At 33.8% G+C, this 20,361-nt stretch overlaps 2 protein-coding genes across 2 annotated transcripts; both read left to right on the top strand.

Moving 5' to 3' along the window:
• Window positions 1–1,108: 1,108 nt before the first annotated feature.
• On the top strand, window positions 1,109–1,678 carry LOC120254575 (dirigent protein 4-like). Its single transcript, XM_039262664.1, has one exon. It carries the CDS (start codon window positions 1,109–1,111, stop codon window positions 1,676–1,678), a length of 570 nt encoding a protein of 189 aa, XP_039118598.1.
• A 12,659-nt stretch (window positions 1,679–14,337) lies between these two features.
• LOC120254573 (dirigent protein 4-like) lies at window positions 14,338–17,331 on the top strand. Its single transcript, XM_039262663.1, has 2 exons — window positions 14,338–14,395; window positions 16,997–17,331. Exons 1-2 carry the CDS (start codon window positions 14,338–14,340, stop codon window positions 17,329–17,331), a joined length of 393 nt encoding a protein of 130 aa, XP_039118597.1.
• Window positions 17,332–20,361: the final 3,030 nt, after the last annotated feature.

Raw genomic sequence — 20,361 nt, 5'->3', positions numbered from 1 at the left:
AAAATAAAATTAGAACCAGCAGTTCAGTTTCGGTTCGGTTCGAGTTCCCATAAGAATCTTAACAGGAACCTTAATTAAAATTCCGGTTTAATATTTCGGTTTGGAACCAAAATCATTTTTACGATTCCGGTTCGGTTCTAATAGTATCAATTTGGGTTTAATTCTATGGTTTGAATCGAACCAGGGTCAGGTTTAAATTTAAATCAAATATATAAGATTTGGGGAGTCTTCAGACATCACATGTAGATTAATAAAAAAGAATAATAAAAGTCAAACTTTTTGATAAAATAAAAATAAGCTAAAAACTTTGGGAGTACCACATAAGATGTCATTGTAAAATTAAATATCATATCAAATGTATTGCTTCCCTCCATCTACAAAATTTTTTCCTTAATAAAACACAAAAACCTATGCTAAAAATTAGTGAATAATTTTCTCCTTTACTGTAGTTAATGCACGTGGTTATCCGCTCTTTTTTTTTAAAAAAAATCCTTTTACTAAATAAATGATTATTTTTAAATATTATTTATTATTATAAATATTAATTGTTCACTCTCATAATTTTGATGGTCCATCTATCAATTTAAATTGTGATTATACTTTAAATCTTGACAAATCATATGAACACATGTGCGACTATAATTAATTTGTTGACAGTGATGAGTAATAGTTTTTATTTTTATTTTTTAAAGTTATCTAGCAGTGCATTTTTTTGCCTTTTTTTAATTTCTATTATTTTTTAACCATTTTTTTCTGTTTCGTGTATTCGTTTCTTAAGTTTTAATTATATTTATTTTATTAAAAAAATTGACTGACTAATAATGACGAAAGGAGATTTAGGTTTTAAGTTGATTATAATATGATTTTTTTTTTCTAAAAAATTTAAATTTTGATTTTTTAAAAAGAAGAAAATGCATCCCCTCGCGGCCTCGCCACCCACCAAAAAACTGAAAAAACATAAAGGAAAAAAAAAAGAAAAAGAAAAACCCTCTTCCAAGCTTACAAAATGAGAGTGCATGTTTACGAAACACCCAACACACGGGCTCTGACAGTGACACACACGTACTACTCACACAGCGAGAGAGAGAGAGAGAGAGAGAGAGAGATCATGAAGAAGATAATGAATGGAAACCTTGTTGTTCTCATTGCTGTCATCTTGGTTTCTCATTCATGGATGATAACAAATATAGAAGGCCATGCATACTTAGGCAAAGAGAAGGTGACAAGACTCCACTTCTATTTCCATGACACCCTCAACGGAGACCACCCCACCACCGTACCGGTGGCCTATCCCATAGGCACAGTGATTAGCCCAAGTAATCTAGCACCCTCTAATGCTGTGTACGTAGCTGATGACCCTTTAACTGATGGTCCTGATCCAAAATCAACGGTTGTAGGACATGCACAAGGTTTTTACGTGTTTGAAATGCAGGATAAGGTGGTGCTTATCTTTGTTATGGATATTGGGTTCACGTCCGGTGAGTTCAATGGTAGCTCCATTACTTTGTTTTCTAGGAATCCGGTGTTGGAAACTGATAGAGAGATGGCCGTCGTCGGTGGCCGGGGAAAGTTCCGGCTTGCTCGTGGCTTTGCAAAGCTTCATACTTATTCATTCAATTTAACTGGTGCTGGTGCTGTAGTTGAGTATGATGTTACAGTTTTTCATTATGAAATTTAATTTTTAATTAATTATGTGTATCTGTTGTAACTTTTATTTGATGAATAATCTGAAGTTTCTTGGTCAGTACTTGTAGTATTTTGGTTTTTTTTAAAAGATTATTATGGTAAAATGGTAATTAAAGAAAGTAGATCATCAGCTTAATTAATTATATATTTGTAATATTTTGTTATTTGTATGATCTCTATGATGATGTTGGGGAGTAGTCTGACAGTTAATCACACTCAAATTGAAACAACAACAAGATTGAATGTAAGATAATAATAAAGAAGAAGAATGTAAACACTAATGTGAAAAAATTCCAGGGAGATATATATTATGAATAGAATATGGCTTAGTGGATGTTTTTAATATTGTCTCACATGCACGTACACTATGCCACACTTGACACTACCATTCTCCCCGTGACTCTCTTTGGGGGCTTCATAAGCAAGTGGTGTGTGTATATATATATATATTTATGAGCATGTGATGTGACATAGAGAGTGTGTCAATATTTTAGAAATAGTTTCATTGAGTAAATTCTCGGCCTATGGCTATACTATATAAAGTCACCAACAAATCTCCATTTTAACTTAAATTCTTTTCATTAACAAAGCACAATAATTGATCAACTTGTGCCGCAATCACCTATAAAACTATATAATTAATAAATATGTCATCCATTTTCAATGGATTTCATCTTAGAAAAAAACCATTGCCTATAATTAGACTATTCCCTATTTCCAATCCTAAAAAAGATCTATGGGACAAAATGATAAACTTATAGCTAGATTGCGATGATCAAGTCAACCATTGGATAGTCTAATAGTATGAAATTAAAGTGTAAAAGGGAGGTTATGGGTTCAAATTCCTCCCCCGGCATTAATATTCCTCGCAGTATTCATACACTGTTCACCAGGGATTATTATATTATTTTTATAATATACATAAACTATACATCCGGGCTCCAGTACTGTTTAGTACTGGTTATTATTCATAAAAAAAAACGCTTATCACCTATTATTCATAAAAAAAACGCTTATCACCTCCCTCTTGTTTTTGGAGACCACCCAGTGCAGTAACCTCAGTGGTCCTGGCTGATTAAGGGTCCTTATCCAAACTCAAAGGTTTGATACTCTTTATGGTGGACTTTGGATTCACTTCCGTTCAAATCAGTGGTAGCTTGATCAGTGTGTTTTCAAGGAATTCCGGTGCCGGAAACAGAGAGGGAGCTCCCCCTTCATAAGTTCAATTAGGGTGGTGAGTGGGTTTGCATGCAAACCTTAACTCTTTGAATGCAATTGCTGGCCTTGTTATTATTGAGTATAATGTTACTGTTTTTAATTTTTAATTTTTAATTTTTTTATTATGAGTGGATGAGTGATATTTGAACCTATAAAACTTGTGAGTGAGGATAAAGAATTGTTTGAGTTTGTGATTTTTTTTTAATATACAAAAAGTGGATAAATCACTGCTTTATTGAAAAGAATCAGCTCAAACAAATATAGAATAGACAAATAAGAAAAATAAAATACAGAAGCTCTCACCAGGGATGAGGCAAAAACAACTAGAATAAGCAAAAAGGAAAGGTATAAAGTAAATATAACAACTTAGTAAACTAAAGCCATCATCTGAGAGCACATGTTTGCGAAGTTGAAAGGAGCAGTGAACTACTCTCGGGCAAGATTAGGGTTTTGGATCGCCGGAATTATTAGAAACCCTAGCACTGATGAAATTAAGCGAGTGCTTGACCTTCTGTGAAGCCTCAATAAGGGACTGCTGATGGTTGCTTGCTGCTGCTAAGAACCAAGACAGAAGCATATAAGCAATTTTAATCATTAAAGTGTGAGGAGGTAATGCGAAGAATTGAAATATGCAGTTATTTCGCTTAAGCCAAATGTTCCATAAAATAGCTCTGGTGCAAAGATCGCAAAAGGGTTGGAGATGTGTTTGAAAGGAAGGGATCCAAGTGGTCCAAATCTTCAAAACAGAAGAAGGTTTAAGGTGTATGTCGAATACTTGTGAGACGAAGGACCAAATTCGTGACTAGTAAATGCAATCTATGAACAGATGATCTACGGTCTTAGAGGTACTGTGACAAAGGACACAGGTGTCGGTGGCATTTTGAAAGTTGCACCCTTTATTGAAGAGATTTGTGAGTGTGAGGAGTTTATCATTCCAAGCAACCCAACAAAATAAAGTAATTTTACTTAGGCATCCTAATTTTCAGAATTGAGTATAAAGAGGACAACGAGCACCACCGTCAATAAGAAACTTGTCAAAGGATTTAACCGAGAATGATTTTAATGAATACTTTTGTATACAGCCAACTAACTCCCTTATGTACGTGTTAACCAAAAGTCTATTTTAGCCGATTAATATATTTTCTCTGCTTTCTCATTAACGTGTTCGTAAAGTGATAAAGAAGTAGAGAAGCCTCATTTTTCTGTTGCTGCTGTTGTTATTATTTAAGATATATATATATATACATATATAGTATTCAATTATAATATTGAGAGGTTTTTTTGTCCCACGCTTCCACCTACTACGATCTTGGTGGTTGAAGCGACCCGTTTTTCTTTTTCTTTTTTTAAAGCATTTAATATGATAGAGGCCATTTTATTTATATATATCTTTTTTATTGGCAAATACAATAAAAATAAATGCATATGATTCATAAAATATAAACATATCAATAAAATTTTGACTAATTAACCTTCAATTAATTATTATCAAGTAAAATGGTGTTGACTAAAATCACTGTTCATGGACAATACAATAAATTAGATGAAAAACCTTTTTATTTAGATTAAAACACTTGTCGTTAATGCAATAAACAAAACTGAAAAAAGCAAGGGATCACTTATTGATGTATTGACCCTTTGCAACGTGCATTTAGGAATGTTTTGGTTGGAGTATAAGATTGACTCACCTTTTTGACTCTCTGACAGATATGTGATATGCAACGGCTATAAAAGACCCCACCTTCTATAAGACAGAGTAAAGATATTTTTGATATTTTATTCAAACGATTTTCTCAAATGTTTGGTTAGAAAGAAATATGTGCATTTTCAAAAGTTGTTTTCTGTCGTCTCTAATTTTAATTATTAAAATTACTCACATATATATACTATAGGTATTTGCAGCACATGAACAAAAAAAACAAAAGCTAGCTAAAAGAGTTGGCCAACACAATAAAGAAGAGTTTGGAGTTAGTTAAACCAGAGGATTGAGTGAAGTAACCGCAAAAAAAATTGTGCCGGTAATAATCTAAACTAATCAGAGTTCCTTTTTTAGGAACTCTCCTAGAGATGTATGACTTCCTAAATTGTGTCTTGATCTTATGTTCTAGGGGAGTGTTATACTTAATGTTTATTATTCTTTTCTTTCATGTGCTCCACTCATAGTGGACGCATTATTTCTCTTTCTCTTTGTGCTATTTTCTTGAGTTCTACTACTTTGAGGGATTATATCTTTGATTATTATTTTTAAATAAATTATGATTTATTTATTTTGTAAAAAAAAAATACAAAGGAAAGAACCCCAATCTCGATACGTCAAAAATTAAAATAAATAGATAAAATATTAAATAATCACATTTAATTACTACTATTATATTTTTAAGAAAGTGGGGGACAAAGCACTTGAATTCAATTTTTATTAATGAAAGGAAAAAAAAAATATGACCTCCCCAATAACGAGAGGAATAAAATATGACATTTTCATTGTCGATATATATATATATATATATCGACAATGAAAAGCTCATTATATAATCAACAAATTTCAATTTGTGGTCCTTTAAATTTCTTCAGCATAAAAGATAAAAGATATGAAAAATATATATGTGCATGTATATATATGAGACAGGTTATGAGTTAATTTTTTGGGAGGCTACTGAAATTTAGGTTTGTTTCTTTTAGGTAACCAATCTTTAATTTGTATCAAAAAGGTTACCTAGATTATGTTTGTGTTTCACGGCGGTCACGCATCTAATCCAAGCTGTTAATTGCTGATGTGGAGGCCAACTTACGAGTCAGTGGATTAACGCCTAAGGTTTTCCACATTGGACAACCCATCTGGACAAGTTGCCTCGTCAACCTTCCACCTATATAAGTCATCAGTCTTCATGTTCTCTTGTCCCTGTTAATGGTTTCTCCCTGCGATTTGAGGGCAAAGGACAATGGCAAGCCAGGCGGGAAGAGGACAATGCCAAGCTGGGCCGGGGAAGAAGGGGTGAGTCTCGTGCCTTTTTCCATTCTTCGGAGATGGTGTGCAATATATCCAGTAGGGCATAACAACGGTGATAAGTGAGGCTCTATAGGAAAAGAAATGGCCTAGCAAGACCTTGCCAACAAGTGAACAATGCGACCAATTAAAGTGGGCAATTTCTATCTTTTTGACCCATATGTTGTTATAATTATTGATTTTTATTTCTCAAAACATGGGATGATTTGTTAATTGGGATTCACATCTAAGGTTTGGTCTATATTCAGAAGCTGTTGTTTTTGATGATTTGTGGGTTTCTTGTAAACATTGGTGTATTGGAATAAATGAATTTGTTCTTGTAAACATCGGTGTATTGGAATAATTGAATTTGTTCTTGTAAACATTGGTATATTGGAATAAATGAATTTGTTCTTGATGATTTGAGATGACTTTTGGTTTTTCTGTAAACATGGGTTAGGTTTTTCATTTATTTGTTGAAAACATGATAAATTAGAGTTACTACATACATTAAAATGAAATAAGACATTTATCTTGAGAAAAGTGTGCTCTTGTTCAAACATTTATACCTAACAAGTTTCAGAAATTCCATATACATACAAACACCCTCTTAAGAAGAAAATTATAGGATCTGAAATTTAGGAAAAAAGCCATGCTTACAAAACTACACTTGGGTGACCTTCTGTTGAAAAACAAAGATAACATAGGTGACCTTTTTTAATACAAAGTAAAGATAGGTTACCGAAAAGAAACAGATACAAAGTTTAGTAACATCCCAAAAATTAACTCCACACTTCTATATAGCAACTGCAGTTGTACCAAAAGGAAAAAAAGAGCTGCACTTTAAGAAGAACAATTAAAACATTATATTTTCATTAAGCTGTAGTTTAATAGAAAAAAATACAATTCCATACAAAAAGTTGCGGAGTTTTCCATTTGAGAACAATCTACAGTTTTACAAAAGTAGCCTCCCAAAAAATTAACCTCGCAGTATACAAAAATTGGAACTCCCTAGCAGACTGCAAGTTTAAAAAACGCATGTTTACAATAGAAGGACCCAAAAAAAGTCAACTCTAAATTCAGGTTTCCACTGCTACATATTTACAAAAATACGAGTAACATTAAATAAAAGCTGCAGGTCCGGTGAAGTTGCAATTTCTCAAAAAAATAAAAGGCAGCTATGATCCCATCAGGGAGCCTTTTTTGTAAGTGTCACATGCTCCCACGAGAGGATCAACTCTAGTGGTAGCCATACTTTCCTCTTCTTGTCAGGAAATCCTAGCTTGTTGCTCTCTCTATCATCCTTTTGTTCTAACTGAAACCTTGCTTTGACACCTCCCTTTATATTTGCTCCCCTCATCGACAAGTGGTTTTCCCTTGAAATTGTTCCCTTCTGGATTGTTAGTACAAACATTAGAATAGTAGCATAGTACATATATGGGAAACTAAAGCTTGTGCAATCTGCATTGCGCAATATGCAATATCTAGGATGAACACAAACAAATTCATAAAATTGAATGAAACCATTCACCTGTGATAGTACGGTAGCCACATTAGATTCATTTGCGTTGGTCCTTTGTTGCACATTAGCTCCATCCATGCTCAACCCTAGTCCCCTTAATCTCATTTCCTTGGATTGCACATTAGGAGAAATTTTAAATTGTGTTAACCTATAAAATATTTTATAGATACCAAAAAAAAAAAGTTACATCCTTACTTGTGTTTGAGAAGTACAATCTTGGGCATTGTTGCCATCCCCTATGTTTAAGTTTAAGCAATGACCACCTTCTTCTGCATTTTTCTGCATATGTTGACAGGTTGAATAAACATATAATTTTATGTTGTAATTAAGCCAACCTACAAATGAATGTCTTACTTGTGCCACAGGACAATGTTCCACTGATGTAGTTGCTGAGTTTTCTGTGTTGTTCTACAGTCATGGAAAAAAATTTAGTTAACATCATTGGAACCAAATTTTGATTAGAGAGAAAATAAAGAAATTAAAAATTTACCAACCTTGTTATGGAATCTCTTATTATGGCCTGTTGCACCACACATGCTGCACTTAATTTTCCCACCCTTCTTACTAACCTTCCCCTTGGTAAAACCAGGGTTTTCATCCATTTCTTTCCTCCTAAGCACAATTTTCCTGCCCCTCTTCTTATTTAATGGCTCTGGTGGAATGATGGGCACTTGGTCACTTTTTGGCCATGAGTCCTTGTCATGTGTTGGATTAAGAAGGTGCTCACTTGATAGCATGAGTGTAGATAGTTTTCAGGTTTTTCTTTATTGTAGTACAATACTGACACTGCATGGCTACAAGGAACACCACTAAGTTGCCACCTCCTACATGAACAAAAGCAATCTGTCTTTTCAACCACAAATTGCCCATCAGGGCCTAGTACTTGGTACTTATCTCCACTTGACCAAGTGGTGCTATAAGCCCAACTCAATTGCTTGGATTGCTCAAGTTTCTTCATTATTCTAGGACAGTGGGTGCTAGTGACCTTCTCCATTGCATCTCTTCTTTTTTGTATTCTTTTCATCAATTGTGTCCTTATCATTTCATTCATAGTGATAATCCCCTTGATCCTAGCTTCCAGTATAGAACTGTTAAATACTTCACATAGGTTGTTTAAAAGGATATCACATTTGAATTGACTTTTGAAATGTGATCTAGTCCAATGTTTGGGTTCAATATTCTTCATGTATTCAAATGCTCCTATGGACATTCCTCTCAAATTTTCCATTGCTCTGTCATATGTTGCCTTGTATGTTGGTTTAGCACAAGACCACAGCTGGTCTTTCAATCCTTTGCCCCTAAATGTTTTCCTAAAGTTGGTGTGAATATGCCTCACACAATATCTATGCTCACTGTAAGGGAATAACTCAGCTATTGCAGGCATTAATCCCTAATATGAATTCAATAGAGAAACAAGAAATCAGTTATGATATCTAACAGGACTAACTCTATTCATAATCAGTTATGATATCTAACAGGAAATTAGAGATTGGTTACCTAAATGAAATAGACTCAAAGTTCATAAATAAATTAAGATTTCCTATAATAGAACTCATGAAAACACAGTATTTGTAAAATATTTGGAAATCGAGTTTATTTGAACATAAGGCTACTAGCTTCTTCTCTTCACAATTAAACATATTGCTAATTAAACATATACAAAATTGCTAATAGAGTAACTTGCAGATTAAACATAACATAATTGTAAAAATAGAGTGCTAGCAATTGCTAATAGAGTAACTTGCAGATTGCTAATAGAACTATAGTTCCAATTCAGAATTTGGTTACCGGAAAGAAACAACATCAAATTTCAGTAAGCTACTATATTGGAAGTAACTTAATTGTAAGTACATGGAAACTGACTAATTATAACAACAATTGCATAATTAATCTAATAATTGTAACAGAACTAACCCAATTCAGAATTTGATTATCGAAAAGAAACCTAAATAATTGTAATTGATCTAATAATTATAACAACATTGCACCATCAGAACTAACTAATTATAACAACAATTGCATAATCCAATCTCAATAATCCAATTGCATAACTAATTATAACTAATTAGATTCTCCAAGACTTTGTGAGACGTTAGAAGGAAATAAAGATAGAAGTGGGTAGTGAGTCATGACCACATCCTAATTAAAACCACTTTATTGGTTATTACATCACATTCCACAATATGGAATTTTCGAAAATGTGAAGTATTTATTAATTGATCATTCATAACTAACCATAATAGATCATTCATAAAACAAAAGATAATTTCATGACTAACCATAATAGATCATTCTAAAACCACAACTTTTTTAAGAGCACTCAACAACTAATAGATCATTCATAACTAACCATAACAGAACATAATTTCATGATCAAAATCACTAGTAATAACAGAACATAATCAATTCAGAATTAAATATAACTTGACATAATTAATTCAGAATTAATTATAACAGAAGATAATCAATTAAGAATTAATCATAACAGAACAAAATCATTTCTACTTGCAGAATTAATCATATGGTAATAGAGTAACCTGCGAATTAATCAATTATAACAGCTATGGCTAATAGACTAACCTGCAGAATTAATTAATTCTAACAACTACTGCTTGTCAGTATGATCTACAGAATTAATTAACTAGAACAACTATACATAATGAAAAATTAACTATAAAATGCAGATAAAGCAACACCAGATTAAGTATAGCAGCATTGCATAGTCACAAAATTAGTTACATCTAAACTTAATTAATTATGAAATAATATCTCACCTTCTGCCTGTCAGTCATAAAAGGCCCAGTTGTGGCTATCAATAATGTCCAGATCTTGTGCAAGCACCTGTAAAAACTAGGTCCAACTCTCTTTGTTCTCTTTATTGACTCACACCCATGCAATGGATAGATGCTGATCATTTGCATCTATCCCAACAGTGATCAAGAGTTGTCCCCCATAGAGTCCTTTCAAAAAGCAACCATCAAGGGACACCAAATGCACCGCACTGCTAAGAATCCTCGCCCTAAAGGAGCAAAGGCAGAGATACATACCATGGAAGACCCCTTCATTAGTCTTAATAATAAAAAGTTGACCTTGGGTGTGTCCTCATTATCTCTAGCCTCGTAATCATGTAAAGTCTGCCATTTTGTGACTCCTCATCACCATCTATGATTCTGTTCATTACACAACACATATAGAAAATTATAATTAAGCTCACTCAAATAAAATTCAAAGAATACATTTTTCTATACCTGTGAGCAATACATTTTTGCTCTCGTGAGCTTTTAATCTAGCTGATATCCACTTCTTGATTGGTCTCTCACAACTTGACAATGCAGATAATTTTCCAATTGGGTCTGCCCAGAAATTGTTCAAGGTAATGTCTAGCTATCCAGTCTGCATTCACATGTCTATTGTTGTGCTCCCTAGCACATTCATGCTTTAAGACACCTGCCTTTATCTGTATTGTATTTTTGTCATCAACCATAGGTGATGCCCACAAATAAAAATGGGCATCCTTCTTCTAGAAGGCCTTGCATCTTGTCCTGGTATTAGGCCTAAAATTCATCACATACCTATTCCTTATGCCATAATTTTTCACTGCATCCTTAAACTGCTTGAAGCTCCTGAATTTCATCCCAATTCTGAATTGTGGATTCCTCATGTCAACCTCATCATTAAACTCAGAGTATCTAGGTCTAGCAGGGAGCACATCATCTTCATCTGTTGAAGAGCAGATCGAAAACCATCCGAATACGCATAACCAGATTACGTCAGAAGTCATATCATCTACTTGTGAAGCTTCATCAACACCATTAGCATTTGGTCTTGCTCTTGACCCACCAACATTTAACATCTCCTCTTGTTCATACTCGTCACTAAAATTATAGTCAGAGTCTTCAAAGTCACAATCTTCATCTACATTGGGCCTTCCGCCATGTCCACTAATTAAAATGGCCTCCAAGTTCTCATCATGTACAACATCTTCTTCCTCATCAACCACATGCTTCAAAAGTGCCACCCTCATCGTTCACCTAGCACACCTTCATTATTACAGAATATTGACAAGTTTTACACAAACATACATCTCCCTGCTAGACCCTCTCTGAAGTGGCCATTTTTAATGCATCTAGGGTCAGTTTTTAACCTCCTTGTAACCTTTATCATTACTTGATGTGTCTAACCACCATAAAGAACACCCCTCAACTTCCAAATTCAACTCTCTAGCCATGGCAATTAATTCTATCTTTGACATCTGGTCAGCACAACAATAATCAATATATCCTGCCATGCCTTCTATTACACCAACCTTGTAATGCATCCTTATAGTAAATAACTCAGCATCTTTAACTGTTTGACAAATTTCTAAAGTCAAGTGGTTGTACAGGACTAATTAGGCTATACTAGGTTATATGGTAAATCAATATTATGTTGTCTCATCTGAGAAATCCCCATCCCCAAGTATTACAAATTCATATATCAACTTCACCCCCTACAATACATAAAAAATCCAAAACATTAAAACACTAAAAACTGAAAAACTGATCACATTATTAAGCACCAAATTGAAAACTTTTTATGCTGTCTATACAAAAATCACTCCCTCCGAATTAAAAATCACATCATAACTTCATTAGTTCTAGACAACATAAAATTCAGCATTCAAAAATCCATTTATACACACACACACACACATCACATAATTAAGCAACCAAATTCTTAATTTATTACAAAATCCATCCCCTCAAGTATTACAAAATCACGTCGGTGAATAAGAATGCAAAACGAGTCCATGCGACGAAGGAATCACATCACTAATTTATTATGTTGTGCAAAAATTAACTCCATCCCCTCACATCACCAAGTTCATCATTTATATGCAGATTAACAATGCAAAACCTCCAAACATCAATAAAAATACACCACTAAGATCACATAATTGCACCAAATTGATAATTAATTATGATGTGCATACAAGAAACTCCATCCTTAAAACAACATAAAAATGCAAAACTTTTAAATAGCAAGAAAAGTATAAACCCACCACAAATATGACATAATTAAACAACCAAATTGATAATTTATTATATGGATATAAAAATATCTCCATCCACTTAGTTAATAAAAATCACATGAGACCATCATGATTTATACACAACCTAAACCCTTCACAACTAGAAAATTAAAAAACACATATGAACCATAACTACAAAAGTAAAAACAACACACATAAACCCTTCATTTGAAGCAAGGAAACACTACAACAACAATGCATATGAAGGGCTAGCAAGAGGGCACCACAATACTCGAGGCTTCACTCAGTCACTGCCGTACTCCCGGTTCTGAGACATCTTTGCATCGAAGACCTTTCCTTCGATCTACCCCGTCGTGGAAGCAGCACCATCGAAACCCTTTTCTCCACCAAAACCCTAAAAACCCTCCTCTTCACCAAAACCGAAAGCCTTCCTCTCCACGAAACCCTCTTCTCCCAGCCCAAACCCTGAAACCCTCCTCTCCACCTCGAACCCACGAAACCCTCTTCTCCACTGAAACCTCGAACCCTTCTTCTCTCACCAAAACTCACGAAAACCCTCCTCTCTCACAAACCTTCTTCTCCACCGAAACCCTCTTCTACTCGATTCGCCCCTTCCAAACCTGAGAAAGAAGGGAAAATCTTATATGGAAGAAGGCAGATGAAAGAGGTCTTGTTCGGGCCTTGTTTTTCGAGATGAAGGGGGCTTTGGCGCGTGTGGAAGGTTGGCGAAGAGCAACTTGTCGAGATGGGTTGTCCAACGTGAAAAACCTTAGGCGTTAATCCAGTTGCACTGTAAGTTTGGTCTCCACTCGACAATTAACAGTTGGATTAGATGCGGTGACTCTTGGGGTGAAAACACAAAACATAATCTAGGTAACCTTTTTGATATAAATTAAAGATTGGTTACCTAAAAGAAACAAACCTAAATTTCAGTAGCCTCCCAAAAAATTAACTCAACAGGTTATAGATAGGGTAGGGGAAAACTCAAGTAAAAACAATATAATTTTATTTTTATAGGATATTGATGTTTTTTATCATCATAATATTTAAAGTCACTAATCATATCTAAAATTTTTAAAAATATAAAAATTCATTTTTATCTTATTATATAACTCATATAAATTTATCTCTACTCCTCTGTCTAATATCACAACCACCAATGTTATAAAATATATACTTCATTTATTGAATTCACACAGGCAAAATAAATAAAATTATATGATTAAGAATTAGTATTAATATTTTTAATGCTCAATCATCTATTCCTACTTTAAAAAAATGGAAGTGAATCAAAACTAAGCGGATAAATAAATAAAATTATATAATTGAGAGTTAGAATAAGTATTTTTATATTCAATCATCTACCCCTAATAAAATAAAAATGCAAGTAGCTCCATTGGTTTGACTTTGAATTCCAACATGGCTGGTCCATTGTGATCTACATTAATTGCACCAACTAAGGAAGAAAACTCCCTACCTTTGGCATTAAACCATCCATTTTCCTTCGCTATATATAAGACATAGGAGTTGAGGAAGACCAAAGACAAAGGAACAGGGAGATAAGATGAACAACAAAAGAAATGAATGATGTAAAAACACCTTCTTCTCCTCTCTCCTTCTCTTTTGTTCTAGCCCTAGTTTCTAGCAAGGGCATGCATCCTACTCCCTAGTAGGCAAAGAGAAGGTCACACACCTCCACTTTTCTACCAAGAAAAACCCTTAGTGGAGACCACCCTACTGCATGTGCTGGTTGCCAAGCCCAATAACACCACAATCAATGCTTTTAATCTTGCATCATTTGGGGAAGTCTATGTCCTTGATACACCTCTCACTGAAACACAAGACCCAAACTCAAAGGTGGTAGGACAATTACAAGGACTTTCAGTGTCTGTAGTGATGGGAGCAATACTTGTGTTTATGGTGACCTTGGGGTTCACTTCGGTGAGGTTCAATGGTATGTCTGTTAGGAGGCGCTCATTTTGGGAAAGTGGAGGAAAGTCGTGAAGTGGGGGAAGTGCCGCTTCACTCAAGTGGGCAAAGTGATACACTTCCGGGATTTGACGCTCATTTGTCGAAAGTGAGAATAAAATCGAAGATTTGGGTGTTGGATGAAGGTCCCATGAGTTCAAAGATTTTTGGAGTGAAATGAAGTTAGTTTTTATAGATTGTCTCACTTCCACTTCAAGAAAATAATAGCTGCAGGCTTTGGTATAAAATCCACTTCGATCGGAGTGGTGAGCACTTCCCCGGTCGAGCATCAAATAATTCACACAGTGGTGGAAGTCGGGCACTCAACTTCCCCACAGCCTTTTCCCATGAACGTTTCCCCAGTAGTGTGTGTCAAGAAACCCTATATTGGAAACAAATTACAGGAACTTGCTGTTGTTGATGTACGTGGGAAGTTTAGGATGGCACGTGGGTTTGCTGAGCTACATACAACTTATATGAATGCTACTTCAAGTGTTGTTATTGTTGAGTATATCGTTACTGTTTTTCATTATGAATAATTAAATATGAATGTAATGTTCATGATCTTTGATTATGTATGTTTTGTTTTGAACAAATTCAATGCTATAATAAATACATATTTTCGTGAACACCTGAGATTGCTCAGATCGTTGTATGGTTGTTTGACTTTTTTAAAATGTTTGTATTTTTTATAAAAGAGAGTTTATAACAAGAAAGAAAAAACAAAATTTATTATTAATTGCAGGAAGTGTTCATGGCAATTGGAGGAGGATTATTACAAAAGTTCACATATTGTTAATAGCAATGTTACCTTTTCAATAAGAAATTAGAGCTTAAAGGACATTCAAATGTTATGACTTATGTGTTGTTGTTAATGTTGCTAATTTTATATTTTTTAAAGATAAGAACAAAGAATACGTTGGCTGTTTTTATTGGTAAATTAATGGGCGGCATTCAAACTGCCATAAAACGAACAGACCATAGCCCAATCACCAAGCGCAAAAACTAAAAAAGCAAAGAAAAGTATGTATATCTCATGGGAGATTTTTAGCTAATACCAACGTAGGACTATTATGAAGAGGTAAAGGAAACACAAGCTTAGATTTGCTATAGTAAGGCAAGATGCCTCCGTCCTACCCATAGCCATAGTTTCAACAACATCATGGATGCATATGGCTAATGCTTTAGTGTTTTCATTGGCTTTTTTAAATATTGTATTTTTAATACAAGTCTATATTGGTTTTATATTAAACACAAATAATTTTTTAAAAATATTTTGAAAACGTTGGAAAATAAAAATGGTTCATCAAATTTGCATGAAAAAGGGCGCTTGTCGTCTATTATTCAAAAAAAAAAAAATGTATGAAAAAATAATTTGCTCTTAAAACATATAGAAAGCCTCATGAGAAGGCCATGCTGTGGACTTCCAGCAAAACATAAAAAACCTTTTTGGATTGAAGACGTTCAGAGTTAAAGGGTGAGCAAACATGCATGCCTATACTAAGCAAAAGAAATTCAACATCTCGAGGATGCCAAAGTTAAAATAAATATATATTACATAATCATATTTATTTGCTATTATTTTTAAAAAATAATGGACAAGCGCTGGACTCTCAATCTTTATTAATAGAAAGGAATAAAATATGAGTGACGCTCTCCAAAATTTTGAATATATATAATTAGAAGATTTCAATTTGTGGTTCTTAAAATTCTTTCAGCACAATATTAAGATGTGCAAGATGAGGCGGGGTTATAGACAAGGGACAGGGAACTCGAGTAAAAATAATATAAATTTCATTATTTAAAGGGTATACATATTATAATGATAAATCATCATATATATTTAAAGTGATTAATAATCTCTAATAAAATATATTCATTTTATCTAAGTAAACTATATAAATTTATTCACCCGTTCTATTCCTCTATCTAATATTGTTTGCATCCACCAACGTTATAAAAGTATAGAGTTCATTTTTTGAGTTCACACAAAATTAAGTTTTTAAAATTATATAATTGAGGATTAGAATGAATATTTTTATATACTCAATAGTTTACCCTAATAGTGCAAGTGCCACAAAACTAATCTCTATTTATATAATTGAGGAGTCAGAATAAGTATTTTTTTATATTATTTTATTGCAAGTGCCCAATACCAACCATCAGCCATTGACTTCTTTGTTCTATAACAAAATATGTATTCCAACATGGTTGGCGCCACTTGGCAAATGATCCATACATTGCACCGGCTACAGAAGAAAAACTCCCCTACCCTTGCATTAAGCTATTCATTTCCTTCACCATATATAAGACAAGGGAGTTAAGCATGACCAAAGCCAAAGGCAAAGGATTAGAGAGATAAGATGAACAACAAAAGAATGAATGATGTAATCCCTCTTCTTCTCCTCTTTGTTCTAACCATAATTTCACAAGGCCATGCGCATTACTCCTTAGGCAAAGAGAAGATAACACACCTCCACTTCTTCTACCAAGAAAAACCTCAACGGAGACCACCCTACTGCAGTGTTGGTTGCCAAGCCCAAAGACACCGTAGTCAATGCCTCTAATCTTGCACCATTTGGGGTAGTTTATGTCCTTGATACACCATTGACTGAAGGACAAGACCCAAACTCAAAGGTGGTAGGACAAGTACAAGGACTTTCGGTGTCTGCAGGGCAGGACAAGACCATGCTTGTGTTCATGGCGGACTTTGAGTTTACTTCCTGTGAGTTCAATGGTAGTTCTATTAGTGTATTGTCAAGAAACCCAATATTGGAAACAGATAGGGAACTTGCTATTGTTGGTGGCCGTGGGAAGTTTAGGATGGCACGTGGATTTGCTAATCTACATACAAATTATATGAATGCTACTTCAAGTGTTGTTATTGTTGAATATAATGTTACTATTTTTCACTATGAATAATTGATAAGTGTGATGATCATGAGAGTTTAATTGTGTTTCTTGTTTTCTTGAATAAATTCAATGCTATAAAAATGTTATTGTTTTTTGGTCTGAATGATTGAGATTGTCAAATGGTTGTTTGGATTTGGCTTCTTATTTCTCTTGGAGTTTTTTTAATAAATATTTGTGTTTTTTTTATTAAAAACAGTTGGCTGGTATCTAAGAAATAGAAAAATTAAATTATAATATTAATTTTATGAAGTGTTCATGGCAATTGGAAAAGGATTATTATCTAAAGTACGGTATGATTATTTAAGGTAGGTAAATGGGTGGGAAGATTAAGTATAGTAAGTTAAGTATGATAATTTGCTGCACCATCCCAAGGTCAACTGGTTGTTAATGCTATTACTTGAGTCCAATGTTACCAAAAAAAAAAAAAAATGAAAAAATAAAAATAAAAATGTATAATTAATGTTATTGTTTTTAATAATGAATAAGTGACATTTTGTCGAACGGAGCAGATGCCGGAGTAATGTAGTGTAGGAGCGGAGATGTGTAGGGGTGCAGGGGCAACACCCCCGCAATACTATATAGTGATATTTTGGTAAAAATACACCGGATAGGGTATATATATATAATATGTAATCTTAATTTTTGAATAAGAGAAGCTATAGCTCCCGAGGACATAGGCATACTGTGATCTTTAGCTTCATTTTTCACCCAAAGTTTGCCTAGATATATAGTAGGTTGGAAAATGGGTTGTTTGTAATATTTAATACCTTGGTGGTTGTCTGAATAACTGTAATTTTAATTACCGTCTTTCAATCTGAGACTGAGAGGTTGGCAGTTTTTGGCTTCTTAATAGAGCTAGGAATTGGGAGATGAAGGAGAAGAATTGAGTGCTTCAAATAAATCTTTTTTGTGAAAGGGATTAGGGATTTGGAGCCTCCCCATTGTTGTTCACTCCCACCTTGTATTGCTTCATCTCTACAGTTGATTGATCGCCTCACTGCCTCCCTTAATTTTTCCTGCAAGAGTTTTCTGTTGAAGTTGATTGAAGATGATGAATCGGTGGCATCCAACGTGGAGGTAGTTATCATGGTTACATGCATGGTTACCTTGTTTTATTAATGGGTAGTTATTGTTACGTGTCACATTGTTGTAAGTTTCATTCTTTGCATGAAACGGTGTCATCTTCATTATATATATATATATATGTTGTTGTATTCAGTGAAAAATAGAATCTGCAATCAATTCAAAGAATCAATTCAAAGAAGTCTTTGCATTCCTCTTATAATCTGTGTACTTTTTTCTTTCTTTACTCTAACATTTTCCACGTAAATCTTCGTGTTAACTGTTGATTGGTATTTATTTTGCCATGCTTATTCTGCATTCATCTATTTGCTTTCTAATGGTTCTTCCCTTTTTTTGCTCTTTTGGATGGTTATGGTTGATGTCAATACGGCACACATGATGTTCTTTAATATGTTGGTTGTTTTCTTGGACATTGATTATTCCGGTTAGCTATATCTATCAAGTATTTTTGTCATCTAGAAGCTTGTAAACTTAGGTGCATAACAAGGTGTTTCTATAAAGTACGCAAGGTGTTCGATGAAATCCCTGTGACGACTTAGCTTGCCATTTTATTGTTTCTGTTGGCTTGTTACACTAACACATATTCTGTCAAATCTCGTTAAATCTCGTGTTTGTGTGATTGCATTGATTTGTTTTCCCCTTTGATCTGGTTTTATTCTTCAACACATTTGAAACCGCAATAAAACCGATTTCGCCCATCACAGGCCCAAAAGAATAATTCAAGAAAGCAAAGAAGAAAATGTATGCATTCATGTGAATTTTTTGGTCATTTACCAATGTGGGACTATTCACAAAGAAGAAGATTACACAATATCAGATTTTGATTATATATATACTCATCTTCAAGTAACGTGCATAAATTTGAATCTATGCATGTCCCTGAGGCGGTTGAATCAACGTCCAACTATTCCCGCTCCCTGGATAAATAAAATATTAAAATAACTCCTGACTCCTGAGCTCACTCAACCTGTTCTTTCTCTATCTCTTTCCCCTCTCGCGCTCTCACATCTGCAGATGACATTTTCGGTTCTCTACGTATATGAGGCCTAGGTCCCGCTAACTATAGCAATGTGCCTAGACTGGCTCAAGTTTAACAAACATGGATGCTTATGGCTAGTGTTTTATGTTTTTATATCTATGTTTTTTAAATGTTGTTTTTTTTAATACAAGTCCATATTGGTTTTAGATTAAATACAAATAATTTTCTGAAAATATTTTGAAAAACGTTGGAAGAAAAGAGGTTCAGGAACTTTGAACTAAAAATAATTTGCTCTTAAAACATTTACAAAGGTCATGAATGGGGAATTCTCTGGACTTTCAACACAATATTAGGGTTGTATATAAATATACCCGAAAATAACTCACTGTATCATAGTGGTCCTTTGGCATTAAAAATTGAAAAGTCAAAAAAGCCAATGCTCTCCATTTGGTCACCTTGTTTAAAATTTATTGATAATAAATCCTCAATTTTTTTTTATATTATTGATAGGAGGTTCATCAATTTTTACTAAGGAATTTTTCTAATGTTATTAATTTGCCCACAAATTATAATCAATTTGTCAACCATTGGATAGACTCAATGCATGTACATCAAAGTGTTTCACGTCATCGTTTCATACAATCGCTCACCCCGGGATTTCTATACTATTTTCATACTGTAAATATACTGTACATCCGGGTTCTAGTACTGTTTAATACTGTTTATATTCATAAAAAAAGACGCTCGGCGTCTATTATTCAAAAAAAAAAAATTATAATCAATTTAGTAAGATTTTCCTTTTAAAACGAATATGATTCGATTAATGCTAAGATACAACCCCTAGCTCATGTTAAGTTGATATTATCAACAATCTTGTTCTATTTATTTAGAAATATAAAAGACAGTTCTTTTAAAAAATATGATAAAATATGATTGATTTAAATTTAAAATAATAATGTTTCCACACATCAAATAAA

This window comes from Dioscorea cayenensis, unplaced genomic scaffold (assembly GCF_009730915.1).
Source record: "Dioscorea cayenensis subsp. rotundata cultivar TDr96_F1 unplaced genomic scaffold, TDr96_F1_v2_PseudoChromosome.rev07_lg8_w22 25.fasta BLBR01000513.1, whole genome shotgun sequence".
NCBI classification, from domain to species: domain Eukaryota; kingdom Viridiplantae; phylum Streptophyta; class Magnoliopsida; order Dioscoreales; family Dioscoreaceae; genus Dioscorea; species Dioscorea cayenensis.
This window is presented reverse-complemented; position numbering and strand designations above follow the sequence as displayed.